Here is a 15,865-nt window from a genome sequence, read left to right on the forward strand (position 1 = left end):
TCCATCAAGTCCCAGTAGCATCCTAGTAAATCTTTTCTGCACTCTTTCTAGTTTAATAATATCCTTTCTATAATAGGGTGACCAGAATTGCACACAGTATTCCAAGTGTGGCCTTACCAATGTCTTGTACAACTTCAACAAGACGTCCCAACTCCTGTATTCAATGTTCTGACCAATGAAACCAAGCATGCTGAATGCCTTCTTCACCACTCTGTCCACCTGTGACTCCACTTTCAAGGAGCTATGAACCTGTACCCCGAGATTTCTTTGTTCTGTAACTCTGTCCAGTGCCCTACCATTAACTGAGTAAGTCCTGCCCTGGTTCAGTCGACCAAAATGCATCATCTCGCATTTATCTAAATTAAACTCCATCTGCCATTCGTCAGCCCACTGGCCCAATTGATCAAGATCCTGTTGTAATTGGAGATAATTTTCTTCACTGTCCACTATATCAACAATCTTAGTGTCATCTGCAAACTTACTAACCATATCTCCTATATTCTCATCCATATCATTAATATAAATGACAAATAACAGTGGGCCCAACACTGATCCCTGAGGCACACCGCTGGTCACAGGCCTGCAGTTTGAAAACCAACTCTCTACAACCACCCTCTGGCTTCTGTCAAGAAGCCAATTTTTTATCCATTTAGATACCTCCCCCTGGATCCTGTGAGATTTAACCTTATGCAACAACCTACCATGCGGTACCTTGTCAAAGGCCTTGCTAAAGTCCATGTAGACAAAAACAACTGCACTGCCCTCATCTACCTTCTTGGTTACCCCTTCAAAAAACTCAATCAAATTTGTGAGACATGATTTTCCACTCACAAAGCCATGCTGACTGTCCCTAATCAGTCCTTGTGTCTCTAAATGCCTGTAGATCCTGTCTCTCAAAATAGTTTCTAACAATTTACCTGCCACAGATGTGAGGCTCACTGGCCTGTAGTTCCCAGGCTTTTCCCTGCAGCTCTTTTTAAACAAAGGCACAACATTGGCCATTTCTCAGCTAACTTCTGGGTCAGAACAGTTTCCTGTTCAAACCAAATGACTTGGGAAAATGTGTGGTCTCCAAATCTCAGCCAAAACCTGTGTTTGTCCAAATTGTAACGAGATGAGTTGGCAGGGTGGACCCCGAAGGTCCAGAGTGGACCCCGATGGTCCAGAGGGTGAGTTCCTATCCCAATATAATGAGAGGTCACTCACTTCACATGACCAATCAGCTTTCAGCCTCAGAGATAAACTCCATTCATTGGTCCTTATTTTAGTGGAGGCTTTCTGTGCCGTTCCATGCAAACTCCTCACAGACAGTGACCCAAGCCAGGAATCGAACCCGGGTCCCTGGCACTGTGCGACAGCAGAGTTAACCCACTGTGTCACCGTGCCCCTGGGAATCGAACCCGGGACCCTGGCGCTGTGAGACGGCAGTGTTAACCCACTGTGTCACTGTGCTTCCAGGAATCGAACCCGGGTCCCTGGCGCTGTGAGACAGCAGTGCTAACCCACTGGGTCACCATGCCCCCGGGAATTGAACCCGGGTCCCTGGCGCTGTGAGACAGCGGCGCTAACCCACTGTGTCACCGTGTCCCCGGGAATCGAACCCGGGTCCCTGGCGCTGTGAGACAGCGGCGCTAACCCACTGTGTCACCGTGCCCCCGGGAATCGAACCCGGGTCCCTGGCGCTGTGAGACGGCAGCGCTAACCCACTGTGTCACCGTGCCCCCGGGAATCGAACCCGGGTCCCTGGTGCTGTGAGACAGCAGTGCTAACCCACTGTGTCACCATGCCCCCGGGAATTGAACCCGGGTCCCTGGTGCTGTGAGACAGCAGCGCTAACCCACTGTGTCACTGTGCCCCCGGGAATCGAACCCGGGTCCCTGGCGCTGTGAGACAGCAGCGCTAACCCACTGTGTCACTGTGCCCCCGGGAATCGAACCCGGGTCCCTGGCACTGTGAGACAGCAGTGTTAACCCACTGTGCCGCTGGGACATGCAATGAAGAGTAAAGCCCGGGATACAGACTGCCCGGGAAGGAAGACTGTTATTTACAGAGTTTTCTCTTTTGCTCATTATAAATGTGAATTTGATTGGTTGCCCACTGTCAGCAGGTTATGATTCCCAGGTGGATGGTTTGGTGAAATCCTCCTCGGTTAATGGAAATGACAGACTAACCGCCTTAACTACTCTAACTAATGAAGCTGCTGTGGTATTTACAGAGAGCTGCGAAATGTCACTGAATTCTATCGGTGATAGTTTCACCTTCATGTGAAACAGGTCACAGTTGGAGAGAGATTAACTTTCTGCCTCCCAAATCACTCATCGCGTGTCTTGTTTTTCTTTCTCCAGCCTTTGTATAATCAGCCGTCAGATACCCAGCAATATCACCAGAACATCAAAATGTGAGTTTGGAATTATTTTATATTTTTGATAATGTTACAACCTGCATATTAACGGCTTTCCAAAGGGACAGCAGATTGGGTAACCGGGGAAATGATTAGACCGTCCGCTAGAGACAAACATTGCAGAAAGCGTTGTTACCTCTCTCACCGGGTGAAGCTGGGGAGAGTGGACTGCAGCAGGAGAGGAAGGAATGGAAAGGGTTAAACAGACAGCCTAACTATAATGTCCATATTCACTGTGGGCAGACAGGATAATTTACCACATCCCAGACAGCACTAACACAGTCACGTTCAGGTGGGATCTTTCCGAGGCTACAGCAACGATAAGACAATCAATATCTTATCAAAGTTCCACAATGTGTAGAGGAACCAGTGTGCCTCTCGAAAACTAATCAAGTATCAGGGAGATGGAGACAATTAACACACCATTGAAACAAATTTTAAAAACACAACACTTTGATATTGTAAACAGGTAGACAGGATATGGCCAGAAAATTATTAAAGTTAAAGTACACAGGATAATGTATCAGCATAATGTAATCGAAACAGAACTTTAACAAATTTAAAGTAACAATCTGATGACCCATTTGAAATGTAGCACTTTGTAACTTGAAAAAGTATTAGAATATGTGAGACCCTCTGATTGTCAGAGTAGTTCAGAAGCAAGTTAGAATTACAGCTCCAAGTTCTGCTCTCCCTCGTGTATGTTGAAAAAAGTTATTCTTGTTGAATTTTTACAGTCTCTGAAGACTCAGTTCATTCCTTCCCTCCAACATTTCAAAGGTTTGAAACTTTGGCCTGTCTTTCTCTGCTGTAAGATTCATTTATCCTCAGCAGTTTATACATTTTTGTTATTCACTCTGGGATATGATCATCGCTGGCCAGTTCACCATTTATTTCCCTAGTTGCCCTGAGAAGATGTTGATGAACTGTCTTCTTGAACCGCTACAACCCTAGGCGTAGGTATATCCACAGTGCTGTTAGGGTGGGAGTTCCAGGATTTTGCCAATCACCAACCGTGCTATTCTGGTTGGCGGTTAGTGACCAGTGGAGTGCCACAGGGTTCGGTGCTGGGGCCTCAACTATTTAACATTTATATAGATGATCTGGAGGAGGGGGCTGAGTGTAGGGTGACGAAATTTGCTGATGACACAAAGATGAGTGGTAAAGCAAATTGTGCGGAGGGTGTGAAAAGTCTGCAGAGGGATCTGGATAGGCTGAGCAAGTGGGCAAGGATCTGGCAGATGGAGTACAATGTTAGCAAGTGTGAGGTTATCCACTTTGGCAGAAATAATAGTAGGAGGGATTACTACTTATAGGACAAAAAGCTGCAGCATGCTACCGTGCAGAGGGACCTGGGGGTCCTTGTGCACGAGTCGCAAAAACCCAGTCTGCAGGTACAGCAGGTGATCAAGAAGGCGAATGGGATGTTGGCCTTTATAGCGAGGGGGGTTGAATATAAAAGTAGGGAGGTCTTGCTGTAACTGTACAGGGCACTGGAGAGGCCGCAGCTGGAGTACTGTGTGCAGTTTTGGTTGACAGGATGGATGTCAGAGGTAGGTTCTTTATTCAGAGGGTAGTAAGGGCGTGGAATGCCCTGCCTGCAGCAGTTGTGGACTCACCAACTTTAAGGGCGTTCAAATGGTCAGTGGATAGGCATATGGATAATATTGGAATAGTTTAGGTTAGAGGGTCATTAGATTGGTTCCACTGGTCGGCGCAACATCGAGGGCCGAAGGGCCTGTACTGCACTGTAATGTTCTGTGTTCTAAGGTGGCCTTCACGACACACGACAGCGCAGAGTCGCTGAGCAGAGACTGATAGCCAAATTCCGTACACATGAGGACGGTCTCAACAGGGATCTTGGGTTCATGTCGCATTATCTGTAACCCCCAAGACTTGCCTGGGTTTGCAAAATCTCACTAACTGTCCTGTCTGGAGACAATACACATCTCTTTAACCTGTGCTTAACCCTCTCTCCACTCACATTGCCTGTAGCTTTAAGACTTGATTAGCTGTAGAGACTCACATTCCAACCATTATTCTGTAAACTGAGTGTGTCTTTATATTGCCCTGTTTGTGAACACAACTCCCACTCACCTGACGAAGGAGCAGCACTCCGAAAGCTAGTGGGTTTACTACCGGAGAAACCTGTTGGACTTTAACCTGGTTTTGTGAGACTTCTTACTGTGTTTACCCCAGTCCAACACCGACATCTCCACATCACTTTCTAAACTCTGCAGGGAGGTGATTTGGAAATATAATCTGCAGTTCCTCATTGACCCTGGACTGTCCCATTGTTGATTCATTTTCTTACTGAAATGGGGCGATCTGTCAGTGAGCTCTGAGGCTAACTTCACCTGTTATTCTTTTCAAACCAGGGATGTCCATTTACCTTCAATGGAATTTGATGATGTTTAATGGCCTGTACCCCATAATGTTCTCCTCCTGTTTGAGAACTGCACCTCGGATGGCATGAGGGCTGTGTAACTTTCACCTGTTATAACCATGGTCAGTGACAGTGTGCGTACCGGTCGGTCACAGTGCGTACCGGTCAGTCACAGTGCGTACCGGACAGTAACAGTGTGTAGCGGTCGGTCACAGTGTGTGTGAACTGGTCAGTAACAGTGCGTGTACCGGACAGTAACAGTGTGTAGCGGTCGGTCTCAGTGCGTACCGGTCAGTGACAGTGTGTGTACCAGTCAGTGACAGTGTGTGTACCGGACAGTAACAGTGTGTACCGGTCAGTTATTTCTGTGCTCGGAGGTGCCACAGTGCAGGTGGTGGTCATTGTCGGAAAGTCAGGAGAGGATCCCAGTGACTCAGGCCGCAGGTCAGTCATACAGGGTGGGGGCTGGGGGGGTTGGGTTTTGTGCTCTGGGGGCAGTGGGGCAGCAGCAATGGCAAAGAAAGATGATTCACAGAGCTTCCAGCAACCCCGAATCCCTGGTAAAGGCACTGAGCCCCATTGGACTCTCCGTCACACCCCCCCCCACGGCCCCTCGCTCACCCCCCCCCCACGGCCCCTTGCTCACCCCCCCCCCCACGGCCCCTCGCTCACACCCTCCCCATGGCCCCTCGCTCACACACCCCCCCCCCCCCACGGCTCATCGCTCAAACCCCCCTCCCCCCCAACGGCCCCTCGCTCTCACCCCCCCCCCCCCCCACAGCCCCTCACTCACCCCCCCCCCCCCCCCCCCCCACAGCCTTTCGCTCACACCCTCCCACCCCCTTGCTCACACCTTTCCCACACACCGCCCCACCCCCTCGCTCTCAACCCCCCCGCCCCCACCACCCACCCCCTTGCTCACACTCTACGCCCCCTTGCGCCGCCCCCCCCCCCCCCCCCCCCCGGATGGTGAAAAACTGCCTGCTTGGTTTCTGTTGTTGGGCATCCCCTTGGTGATTGGCCTTCCTCCTGAGGGTTAGAGCAGATGGTGGTCAGTAATTGGCCGTTGAGGGGTTGAATAGACGGCAGGGTTTGGTGTTGACCTGAATTTTCCGGTGACGATCTCCCGGAATTGTGAACCAGGCGGGAACGCTGTCCATTCCCACTTTAATTACTGCTCCCTGATTGGCTGTTGGCAGCAATGAAACTTTTACATTTTTCTGATATTTCAGAAACCGGGTGATGAGGAACAAACTGATTCTGTTTTTCAAACGAAGGAATCGCGCTCGGAAACAGTGGGTAAGGTCAAAGGTCAAATCCCAATCCTCATTTCTTTATTTGCCTTTTGGTTCTTGTCCCTTTTCCCAAATAATTCCAGGATTTGCAATCTGGAAGCCAAAGTCCAGGCGGTGAGAGAGGATCGCTGGCCATTCAGCCCATCGTGTCTCTGCTGACTGATGGATGGAGTGATTCAATTCACTTCCCCCAGGCCCAACTCAACATCTGGCTGGACCTCAGGGTGGGGGGGGAGACCAGTTTGGGGGTGGAGGTGGGGAGAGAAGTCAATGGGGTCAGGTCAGGATAGGGTGAAAGGTCAGCGTTGGGGTTGAGTGTTTGAAAAAGCAGCCGTTTGATTGCAATCCCGCCCAGAGACATTCACTCCCTCCGTTGCCAACGCTCAGTGACTGCCGCGGGAACCATCTACAAGGTGCTCTGCAGCAACTCACCCAGACTCCTTAGACAGCACCTTCCAAACCCACAACCTCAACCACCTAGAAGGACGAGAACAACAGATATCTGGGAACACCCCTGCCTGGAGGTTCCCCTCCGAGTCACTCACCAGTCTGACTCGGAAATATATCACCATTCCTCCACTGGGTCAAAATCCTGGGACACCCTCCCTAACAGCACTGTGGGTTTACCTACACCTTGCAGACAGCAGTGGTTCAGAAAGGTAGCTCACCCCCACCTTCTGAAGGGCAATTAGGGATGGGCAATAAATACTGACCCAGCCAGCGACACCCACATCCCATGAATGGATAATGACGAATATCAGAGTGAATCAGGAAGCCACTCCCCAGGGAGGTCTCTCTGTGTCCCAGTTTATTGGCCAACACTGAGACTGATGTTCAATCCTTTTGGAATCTGCCCAATCTCCGCCCTTTCTCTGCACCTCACCCAAGACATCCCACAGGAGGAAACTTAAAAAAACTTGAAATGGGAAACCTTCCCTGTTAACTTTGTGATTCTGTTAAATTTATTCAAGCTTCTGAACCAATCAAATCCTAGGGTCCCTACAGTGCAGAAGGAGGCCATTCAGCCCATCGAGTCTGTACTAACCACAATCCCACCCAGGCCCTATCCCCATAACCCCACACAGGGGAGTGAGATCTTTCAATCTATATAGAGAGAGGATTGGGTGGAAGAAAGGAGCTTGTGGGCCAGTGATATCACTGGACATTATCCCAGCAATTTCATTGGTTACTTGATCCACCATGTGATCACTCTATTGAGTTCATGGCTGTGGTGAGATTTGAACTGAGGACCTGTGGTTGTTGTTGTTAAACAAGAACTATAATAATTACTACAGTTCTGTGGATTTCACTGCACTGTTTATTGGACAGGGAGTGAAAACCTCCTCTTTTACCCAATGTGAGTCAGGAAGACAGAGAGAGGAGTCAGGCAATAGCGAGATGGTGTTATACAATCAGAGAAAATAGGGGCAGGAGGAGGTCGTTCAGCCCTTCCAATCTTCAAGCTTTGACAAAGTGTCACCAGGACTCGAAACGTCACGTCTTCTCTCTCCTTACAAATGCTGCCAGACCTGCTGAGATTTTCCAGCATTTTCTCTTTTAGTTCCTTCTTGCATCTACGCTATCTCATCCTGTTAGAATTTTGTAGGTTTCTGTGAGATCCCCCGTCATTCTTCTAAATTCCAGTGAATATAATCCTAACCGACCTAATCTCTCCTTACACATTAATCCCAACATTCCCGGAATCAGTCCGGTAAAACTTTGCTCTTTCTAAAGCAAGGAACATCCTTCCTCAGAAGAGGAGACCAAAACTGCACACGATCCTCTCGGTGTGGCCTCACCAAGGCCCTGGAAATTACAACACATCCCTGCTCCTGTACTGGAAACCTCTCGCAGTGGAAGCTAACAGACCAGTTGCTTTTTTCACTGCCTGTCGCAAATTGAAGAGGAAAGGAAGGAAATGTGTTCCATTTTATTCTTCAAAATTGGTTCAGCTTTATAAAAATGACATTCTAGCTCAGGTACATGTCTGATTGGCTCCAGGCTGTGCCCTGTTGGAAATGAGATGTGGGAATGGATTCTCTGACTGGACAATGTGTAACATTGGCAGAGGAGATCTCCCTCTCTTCACAACACACAGGGCTTTTCAGCGAATGGGTGAGTGAGTGGGTCAGGGAGGGAGGGATGGGTGTGAGTGGGTGGGTAAGTGAGTGAGTGAGTGTGATTGAGTGGGTCAGGGAGGGAAGGATTGGATGAGTGAGTGAGTAGGTGGGTGAGTGTGTGAGTGATTGAGTGAGTATCACAGCTGTACTGCGGGAGGACACCTCGGAGGTTTCATACAGCGAGGCAATTTGGGTAGAGCTCAGGAATAGGGAAGGTGTAGTCACAGTGTTGGGGGTTTACTATAGGCCACCCAACTGCCAGCGGAAGATTGAGGAACAGATATGTGAGGAGATTTTGACAAGGTGCAAAAGTAACAGGGTTGTTGTGTTGGGAGATTTTAATTTCCCCAATATTGACTGGGAATCTCTTAGTGCTAGGGGTGTGGATGGGGCAGAGTTTGTAAGGAACATCCAGGAGGACTTCCTGAAACAGTATATAGATAGTCCAACTAGGGAAGGGGCCATACTGGACCTGGTATTGGGGAATGAGCCGGGACGGGTGGTCGATGTTTCCATGGGGGAGCAGTTCGGGAACAGTGACCACAATTCAGTAAGCTTTAATGTACTGATGGATAAAGATAACTGTAGTCCTCAAGTGAAGGTGCTAAATTGGGAGAAGGCTAATTACAACAATATTATGCAGGAACTGAAGAATGTAGATTGAGGGCAAATCAACATCTGGCATGTGGGAGGCTTTCAAGTGTAAGTTGATAGGGATTCAGGACCGGCACATTCCTGTTAGGATAAAGGAAAAGTATGGGAAATTTTGGGAACCTTGGATAATGAGAGATATTGTGAGCCTAGTCAAAGAGAAAAAGGAAGCATTTGTCAAAGCTAGGAGGCTGGGAACACACGAAGCAAGTGTGGAATACAAGGAAAGTAGAAAGAAACTTAAGCAAGGAGTGAGGACGGCTAAAAGAGGTCACAAAAAATCATTGGCCAGCAGGATTAAGGAAAATCCCAAGGCTTTTTATACATATATAAAGAGCAAGAGGGTAGCCAGGGAGAGGGTTGGCCCACTCGAGGACAAGAGAGGGAACCTATGTGTGGAGCCAGAGGAAATGGGTGAGATATTAAATGAGTACTTTGCGTCAGTATTCACCAAAGAGAAGGACTTGGTGGATGACGAGTCTGGGAAAGGATGTGTAGATAGTTTGAGTCATGTTGAGATCAAAAAGGAGGCGACATTGGGGGTTCTTGAGAAACATTAAGGTAAACAAGTCCCCCGGGGCCTGATGGGATATACTCCAGAATACTGAGAGAGGCAAGGGAGGAAATTGCTGGGGCCTTGAGAGAAATCTTTGTATCCTCACTGGCTACAGGGGAGGTACAGTAAGAAGTCTCACAACACCAGGTTAAAGTCCGACTGGTTTATTTGTTAGCAAACACCACTAGCTTTCGGGGCTTTGCCCCTTCATCAGATGAGTGGGGGGTTCTGTTGGACTTTAACCTGGTGTTGTGAGACTTCTCATTGTGTTTATCCCAGTCCAACACCGGTAGAACTAATGTAGGGAGGAGCTGCACAATAAATGGCAGAACCATCAAAAGTATAGACACAGAGGGACCTGGGTGTACAAGTCCACAGATCCTTGAAGGTGGCAACACAGGTGAAGAAGGTGGTGAAGAAGGCGTATGGCATGCTTGCCTTTATAGGATGGGGTATAGAGTATAAAAGTTGGCGTCTGATTGTTACTGTTGTATAGAATGTTGGTTAGGCCAGATTGGGAGTACTGCGTCCAGTTCTGTTCGCCACACTGCCAGAAGGACGTGGAGAGAGTGAGAGGAGGTTTACCAGGGTGTTGCCTGGTATGGAGGGTCTTAGCTATGAGGAGAGATTGGGTAGACTGGGGTTGTTCTCCCTGGAAAGATGGAGAATGAGGGAAGACCTAATAGAGGTGTACAAAATTATGAAGGGTATAGATAGGGTGAACAGTGGGAAGCTTTTTCCCAGGTTGGAGGTGACGATCACGAAGGGTCACAGGCTCAAGGTGAGAGGGGCGAGGTTTAACTCAGATATCAGAGGGACGTTTTTTACACAGATGGTGGTTGGGGCCTGGAATGCGCTACCAAGTAGGGTGGTGGAGGCAGACATGCTGGGATCGTTTAAGACTTACTTGGATAGTCACATGAGCAGACTGGGGAATGGAGGGATACAAACGAATGGTCTAGTTGGACGAATGAGCGGCACAGGCTTGGAGGGCCGAAGGGCCTGTTTCCTGTGCTGTACTGTTCTTCGTCTTTGTTCTTATCTCCACATCATGACTGCAGGGGAGGTCCCAGACGATTGGAGAATAGCCAATGTTGTTCCTTTGTTTAACGAGAGTAGCAAGAATAATCCAGATAATTACAGGCCGGTGAGCCTTACATCAATGGTAGGGAAATTATTGGAGAGGATTCTTCAAGACAGGATTTATTCCCACTTGGAAATAAGTGGGTGTGTTAGCGAGAGGCAACATGGTTTTGTGAGGGGGAGGTCGTGTCTCCTGAACTTGATTGAGTTTTTTGAGGAAATGATGAAGATGATTGATGAGGGTAAGGCAGTGGATGTTGTCTACCTGGTTTTCAGTAAGGTCCCTCACGGCAGACTGGTGCAGAAGGTGAAGTCACATGGAATCAGAGGTGAGGGGGCAAAGTGGGTACAAAACTGGCTCGGTCAAAGAACACAGTAAAAAGTCTGACAACACCAGGTTTTAGTCCAACCTATTTATTTGATAATATACTCACAAGCTTTCACAAACAAATTGTCTCCAATACACATCTCTTTAAACTATGATCAGTGCTCCTTCCACTCACATTATCAGCCACTTCAGGTCTTGAACAGCAGGTTAGGTGTAAGGATTCGCATTCTAATCAGTAATCTCTAAACTGTCTGTGCTTTATATGCTCTGTCTGAGGCCAGAACTCTCCATTCACCTGACGAAGGGACTAACCCCGAAAGCTTGTGAGTATATTATCGAATAAATAGGTTGGACTAAAACCTGGTGTTGTCAGACTTTTTACTGTGTTTACGCCAGTCCAACGCCGGCATACCCACATCATGACTACTATCGGTCAAAGAAGACAGAGTGTAGCAGTGGAAGGGTGTGTTTCTGAATGGAGGGCTGTGACAAGTGGTGTTCCTCAGGGATCAGTGCTGGGATCTTTGCTGTTTGTAATATATATAAATGATTTGGAGGAAAATATAACTGGATTGATTAGTAAGTTTGTGGACGACACAAAGGTTGGTGGATTTGTGGATAGCGATGAGGACCATCAGAGGATACAGCAGGATATAGATCAGTTGGAGACTTGGGTGGAGAGATGGCAGATGGAGTTTAATCCGGACAAATGTGAGGTAATGCATTTTGGAAGGTCTAATACAGATAGGAAATATACAGTAAATGGCAGAATCCTTATGAGTATTGATAGGCAGAGGGATCTGGGTGTACAGGTACACAGGTCACTGAAAGTGGCAATGCAGGTAGAGAAGGTAGAGAAGGCATACAGCATGCTTACCTTCATCACCCGGGGTATTGAGTTTAAAAATTGGCAAATCATGTTACAGCTTTATAGAACCTCAGTGAGGTCACATTTGGAATATAGTGTTCAATTCTGGTTGCCACACTGCCAGAAGGATGTGGAGGCTTTGGAGAGGGTACAGAAAAGATTTACCAGGATGTTGCCTGGTATGGAGGGCATTAGATATGAGGAGAGGTTGGAGAAACTTGGTTTGTTCTCACTGGAACGATGGAGGTTGAGGGGAGATCTGATAGAAATCTACAAGATTATGAGAGGCGTGGACAGAGTGGATAGTCAGAAGCTTTTTCTCAGGGTGGAAGAGTCAATTACTGGGGGGGCACAGGTTTAAGGTGCGAGGGGCAAGGTTTAAAGGAGATGTACGAGGCAGATTTTTTACACAGAGGGTGGTGGGTGCCTGGAACTCACTGCCGGGGGAGGGAGTGGAAGCGGATACGGTCGTGAGTTTTAAGGGGCATCTTGACAAATACATGAATAGGATGGGAATAGAGGGATACGGTCCCCGGAAATGTAGGGGGTTTTAGTTCAGTCAGGCAGCATGGTCGGTGCAGGATTGGAGGGCCGAAGGGCCTGTTCCTGTGCTGGAATTTTCTCTGTTCTTTGTTCTTTGACTGGGTGAGGGAGAGAGGGATTGGGTAAGTGAGTGAACAGATGAGTGAGTGTGAGTGAGTGGGTGAGGGAGGGAGGGAGCGAGGAGTTTTGATGGAAAGAGCCCTAAACAGAGACAGTACTCACCGTGATTTTGTGAGTGGTTGTTTGTTGAGCTGAATTGTGAGAGAATTTTCCTGACTTGTGTCCTTTTGTCCTTTTCCAGGAACAGGAATTCTGCCAACGCTATGACCAACTGATGGAAGCTTGGGAAAAAAAGGTTGAACGGATTGAGAATAACCCAAGGCGACGGGCGAGGGAAAACAAGGTACGGGAATACTACGAGCGTCTGTTTCCAGAAATCCGTAAACAGCGGGAGCTGCAGGAACGCACACAAAGGTACAAAACATTCAGAAAACCTTTAGTGTTCACTGTTCAAAGCAAGAACTTGCCTGAAAAGTCCCTTATCCATTACACAAGCTCCAAATGTAGAACTGGGTTCAAATGGAAACATGAAGACTCAGCACAGACAGTGACCTGATCCGGGAATCAAATCCAGGTCCCTGGCACTGTGAGACAGCAGTGTTAACCCACTGTGTCACCGTGTCCCCGGGGAATCGAACCCGGGTCCCTGGCGCTGTGAGGCAGCAGTGCTAACCCACTGTGTCACCGTGCCCCCAGGAATCGAACCCGGGTCCCTGGCACTGTGAGACAGCAGTGTTAACCCACTGTGTCACCGTGCCCCCGGGAATCGAACCCGGGTCCCTGGCGCTGTGAGGCAGCAGTGCTAACCCACTGTGTCACCGTGCCCCCCGGGGAATCGAACCCGGGTCCCTGGCGCTGTGAGACAGCAGTGTTAACCCACTGTGTCACCGTGCCCCCCGGGGAATCGAACCCGGGTCCCTGGCGCTATGAGACAGCAGTGTTAACCCACTGTGTCACCGTGCCCCTGGGAATCGAACCCGGGTCCCTGGCGCTGTGTGGCAGCAGTGCTAACCCACTGTGTCACCGTGCCCCTGGGAATCGAACCCGGGTCCCTGGCGCTGTGAGACAGCAGTGCTAACCCACTGTGTCACTGTGCCCCCCCGGCGAATCGAACCCGGGTCCCTGGCGCTGTGAGACAGCAGTGTTAACCCACTGTGTCACCGTGCCCCTGGGAATCGAACCCGGGTCCCTGGCGCTGTGTGGCAGCAGTGCTAACCCACTGTGTCACCGTGCCCCTGGGAATCGAACCCGGGTCCCTGGCGCTGTGAGGCAGCAGTGCTAACCCACTGTGTCACCGTGCCCCTGGGAATCGAACCCGGGTCCCTGGCGCTGTGAGGCAGCAGTGCTAACCCACTGTGTCACCGTGCCCCTGGGAATCGAACCCGGGTCCCTGGCGCTGTGAGGCAGCAGTGCTAACCCACTGTGTCACCGTGCCCCTGGGAATCGAACCCGGGACCCACTGTGTCACCGTGCTGCCCTTTACACAAAGTCCATACGTGGAACTGGGATGAGAGAGTTAACTGCAGAGTCATCGCTGAATATTTCACACCAACACAAACAAATCTTCACTTTAAAGATTTCTCCGTCTTGCAGCTTTAGGAACAGTTATTTTATTTCCGGATATAAGTGGAGTGTAACCTGATAACTCAGGTTCACAGTTAGAACATTTTAACAAACATTGAGGATTTCTCCTGAGGGACAGAGAAGCCTTTAGTAAACCGAAATATTTTGCTCGTTCCAAACTAAACCAGGTGCAATGTTTAACATTAATGTTGTCTAATCTCTGAGACCTGTTTGTATCCTGGGTGATACTGAACATGGCAAAATCCACGCGCTCAGGTACCGAGTGGGAATGTTTCACTTATTATCCTCGTGGTGAATAGATTGGAACTGGGAATGTGTTTGGACAATGGGGGAAGGGACGGTGGATTTGATGGTTTGGGATGTGTTGCTGGCTTTGGGGTGATGATCCTGAAAGGATTTTGGATTTTGGGTGAGTTTCCAGGTTTGAGTGGGTAGAGGATAATCTTGTTTGACGGATTTTGCCTTCACTTTGCCCACATAGGAACACAAACAGCTGTGAGAAGGTGTCAGTTTAGAGAACATTTCAATGCAATAAACAGCTGTGAGCTTTCTGTCTGTGATGGACCTCGGAGAGCCTGCTGGATATGAGGTTTACTTGTTGCTCGGTTCTTTTTCAGCAGAGGGGGACAGAGAGGTTCCAATTTCTCTGCAACTATCGCTCGCAGTGAACACGAGATCTCCGAGATTATCGACGGACTTTCAGAACAAGAGGTGAGTTTTCACTTTTCTGCCTCTTCCATTCCCTAGGGATTTGTCACAGGTTTTGTCTATAGCCCCAGGGGATAGGAATGATTGGAAATTGTAGAATTTACAGCCAAGAGCTCAGTACGGGTGTTTGCCAGTGAGGGACCACGCAATGTCCAGCACCCCACTCTCAGCAGTGAGGGCACAGAGCAAGTTCGAATCTCCCCCCCATGTATCCTAACGCTCTATCGGCCAGGGGTCAAAGATTAATCACACCGGCACTGCTACAATAAACCAAAGGCGCAAAACAATTCTTTCCTTACTCTCTTTAAATGTTTTCATTTATGACTTTCCCCAAAGCTTGAAAATCCTGAGTAGAATAACTCTGGGAGTTAGCTGGAAAGGAACAGTGCATTTCTGCACAAAATGAAGTAAAGCAGAACCACAAACCTGCAGCGAACACAAACAAGACCTGAATGGGACAATCCAGTGATGGATCCACTCGGGGGCTTGCTTTATAAAGGGCTCGGTATACAAGCTCCATCTGGTGAGGTCATTACCAATCCCCAGAGAGCTCGTATTTAACAAGGTCACCAGGGAGGTCAACTAGTGATTTCCCTGCAAATCCTGGGGGTGAGCACACTGAGGGGGGGAAGGCACGTCCTGAATCGATTGGCAGCTTCAGGCGAACCAGATTTTGGGAGAATTCGGGGGAATGGACATTGAGGAGCCTGGAACCTCAAACTCAACTCGGACAGAATGATAACACAATAATGTGCACACATTTTTACAAGTTTCAGAAAAGCTCCCCATCTTCTCCCTCTCGGTTCAATCTGTCCCGGTCAACAGTCTGTATCATTCCCAATGCAGCCAATCAGGTAGCAGCGGGGTCCACCCAATGAGGGAAGCTGCCTTTCTGGAGGAGGAGACAGTGTGGATGGTGGGGGGTGGGGGGGTTTGAATGGGTGCTGCTCCGCTGGACCCCCCAAGCACGCGGGCCCTGTCTAAAACCACACCAACACCAGGGCGATGAAGACAGACCCATTTGGCCTCTCCCAATATGTAAGGGTGTGGGGAAGGGATGAACTGCAGTCTGCGGGGCAGAAATAGCCTCAGATCAATGTTCAGTGAGTCAGCTCAGTGCTGACATGGTGCATTGTCCAATATTCAACACACAGCAAATTCTCAACTGATATCCGCACACATCACATTATTCCCAATTTCCTCAATATGTTAATGTCAGTCCCACATTCCTCGCTGTGTTAGTCTCATTCCCACATTCCTGACTGTGTGAGTCTCATTCCCA

At 48.8% G+C, this 15,865-nt stretch overlaps 1 protein-coding gene across 1 annotated transcript in view; it reads left to right on the forward strand.

Annotated features, from left to right (window-relative positions):
* Positions 1–14,586, forward strand: part of LOC145339897 (nuclear receptor corepressor 2-like) — a gene marked incomplete at its 3' end in the record, with an annotated part of 74,303 nt that extends 59,717 nt beyond the window's left edge. The window contains exons 9-12 of the mRNA XM_080184436.1: positions 2,346–2,398; positions 6,020–6,086; positions 12,533–12,705; positions 14,493–14,586. Coding sequence (XP_080040562.1) covers positions 2,346–2,398; positions 6,020–6,086; positions 12,533–12,705; positions 14,493–14,586 — 387 coding nt within the window. The remainder of the gene's footprint in view (positions 1–2,345; positions 2,399–6,019; positions 6,087–12,532; positions 12,706–14,492) is intronic.
* Between the last annotated feature and the right edge of the window lie 1,279 nt (positions 14,587–15,865).

Source organism: Carcharhinus amblyrhynchos, unplaced genomic scaffold (assembly GCF_965287045.1).
Source record: "Carcharhinus amblyrhynchos unplaced genomic scaffold, sCarAmb.v2.hapA scaffold_731, whole genome shotgun sequence".
NCBI classification, from domain to species: domain Eukaryota; kingdom Metazoa; phylum Chordata; class Chondrichthyes; order Carcharhiniformes; family Carcharhinidae; genus Carcharhinus; species Carcharhinus amblyrhynchos.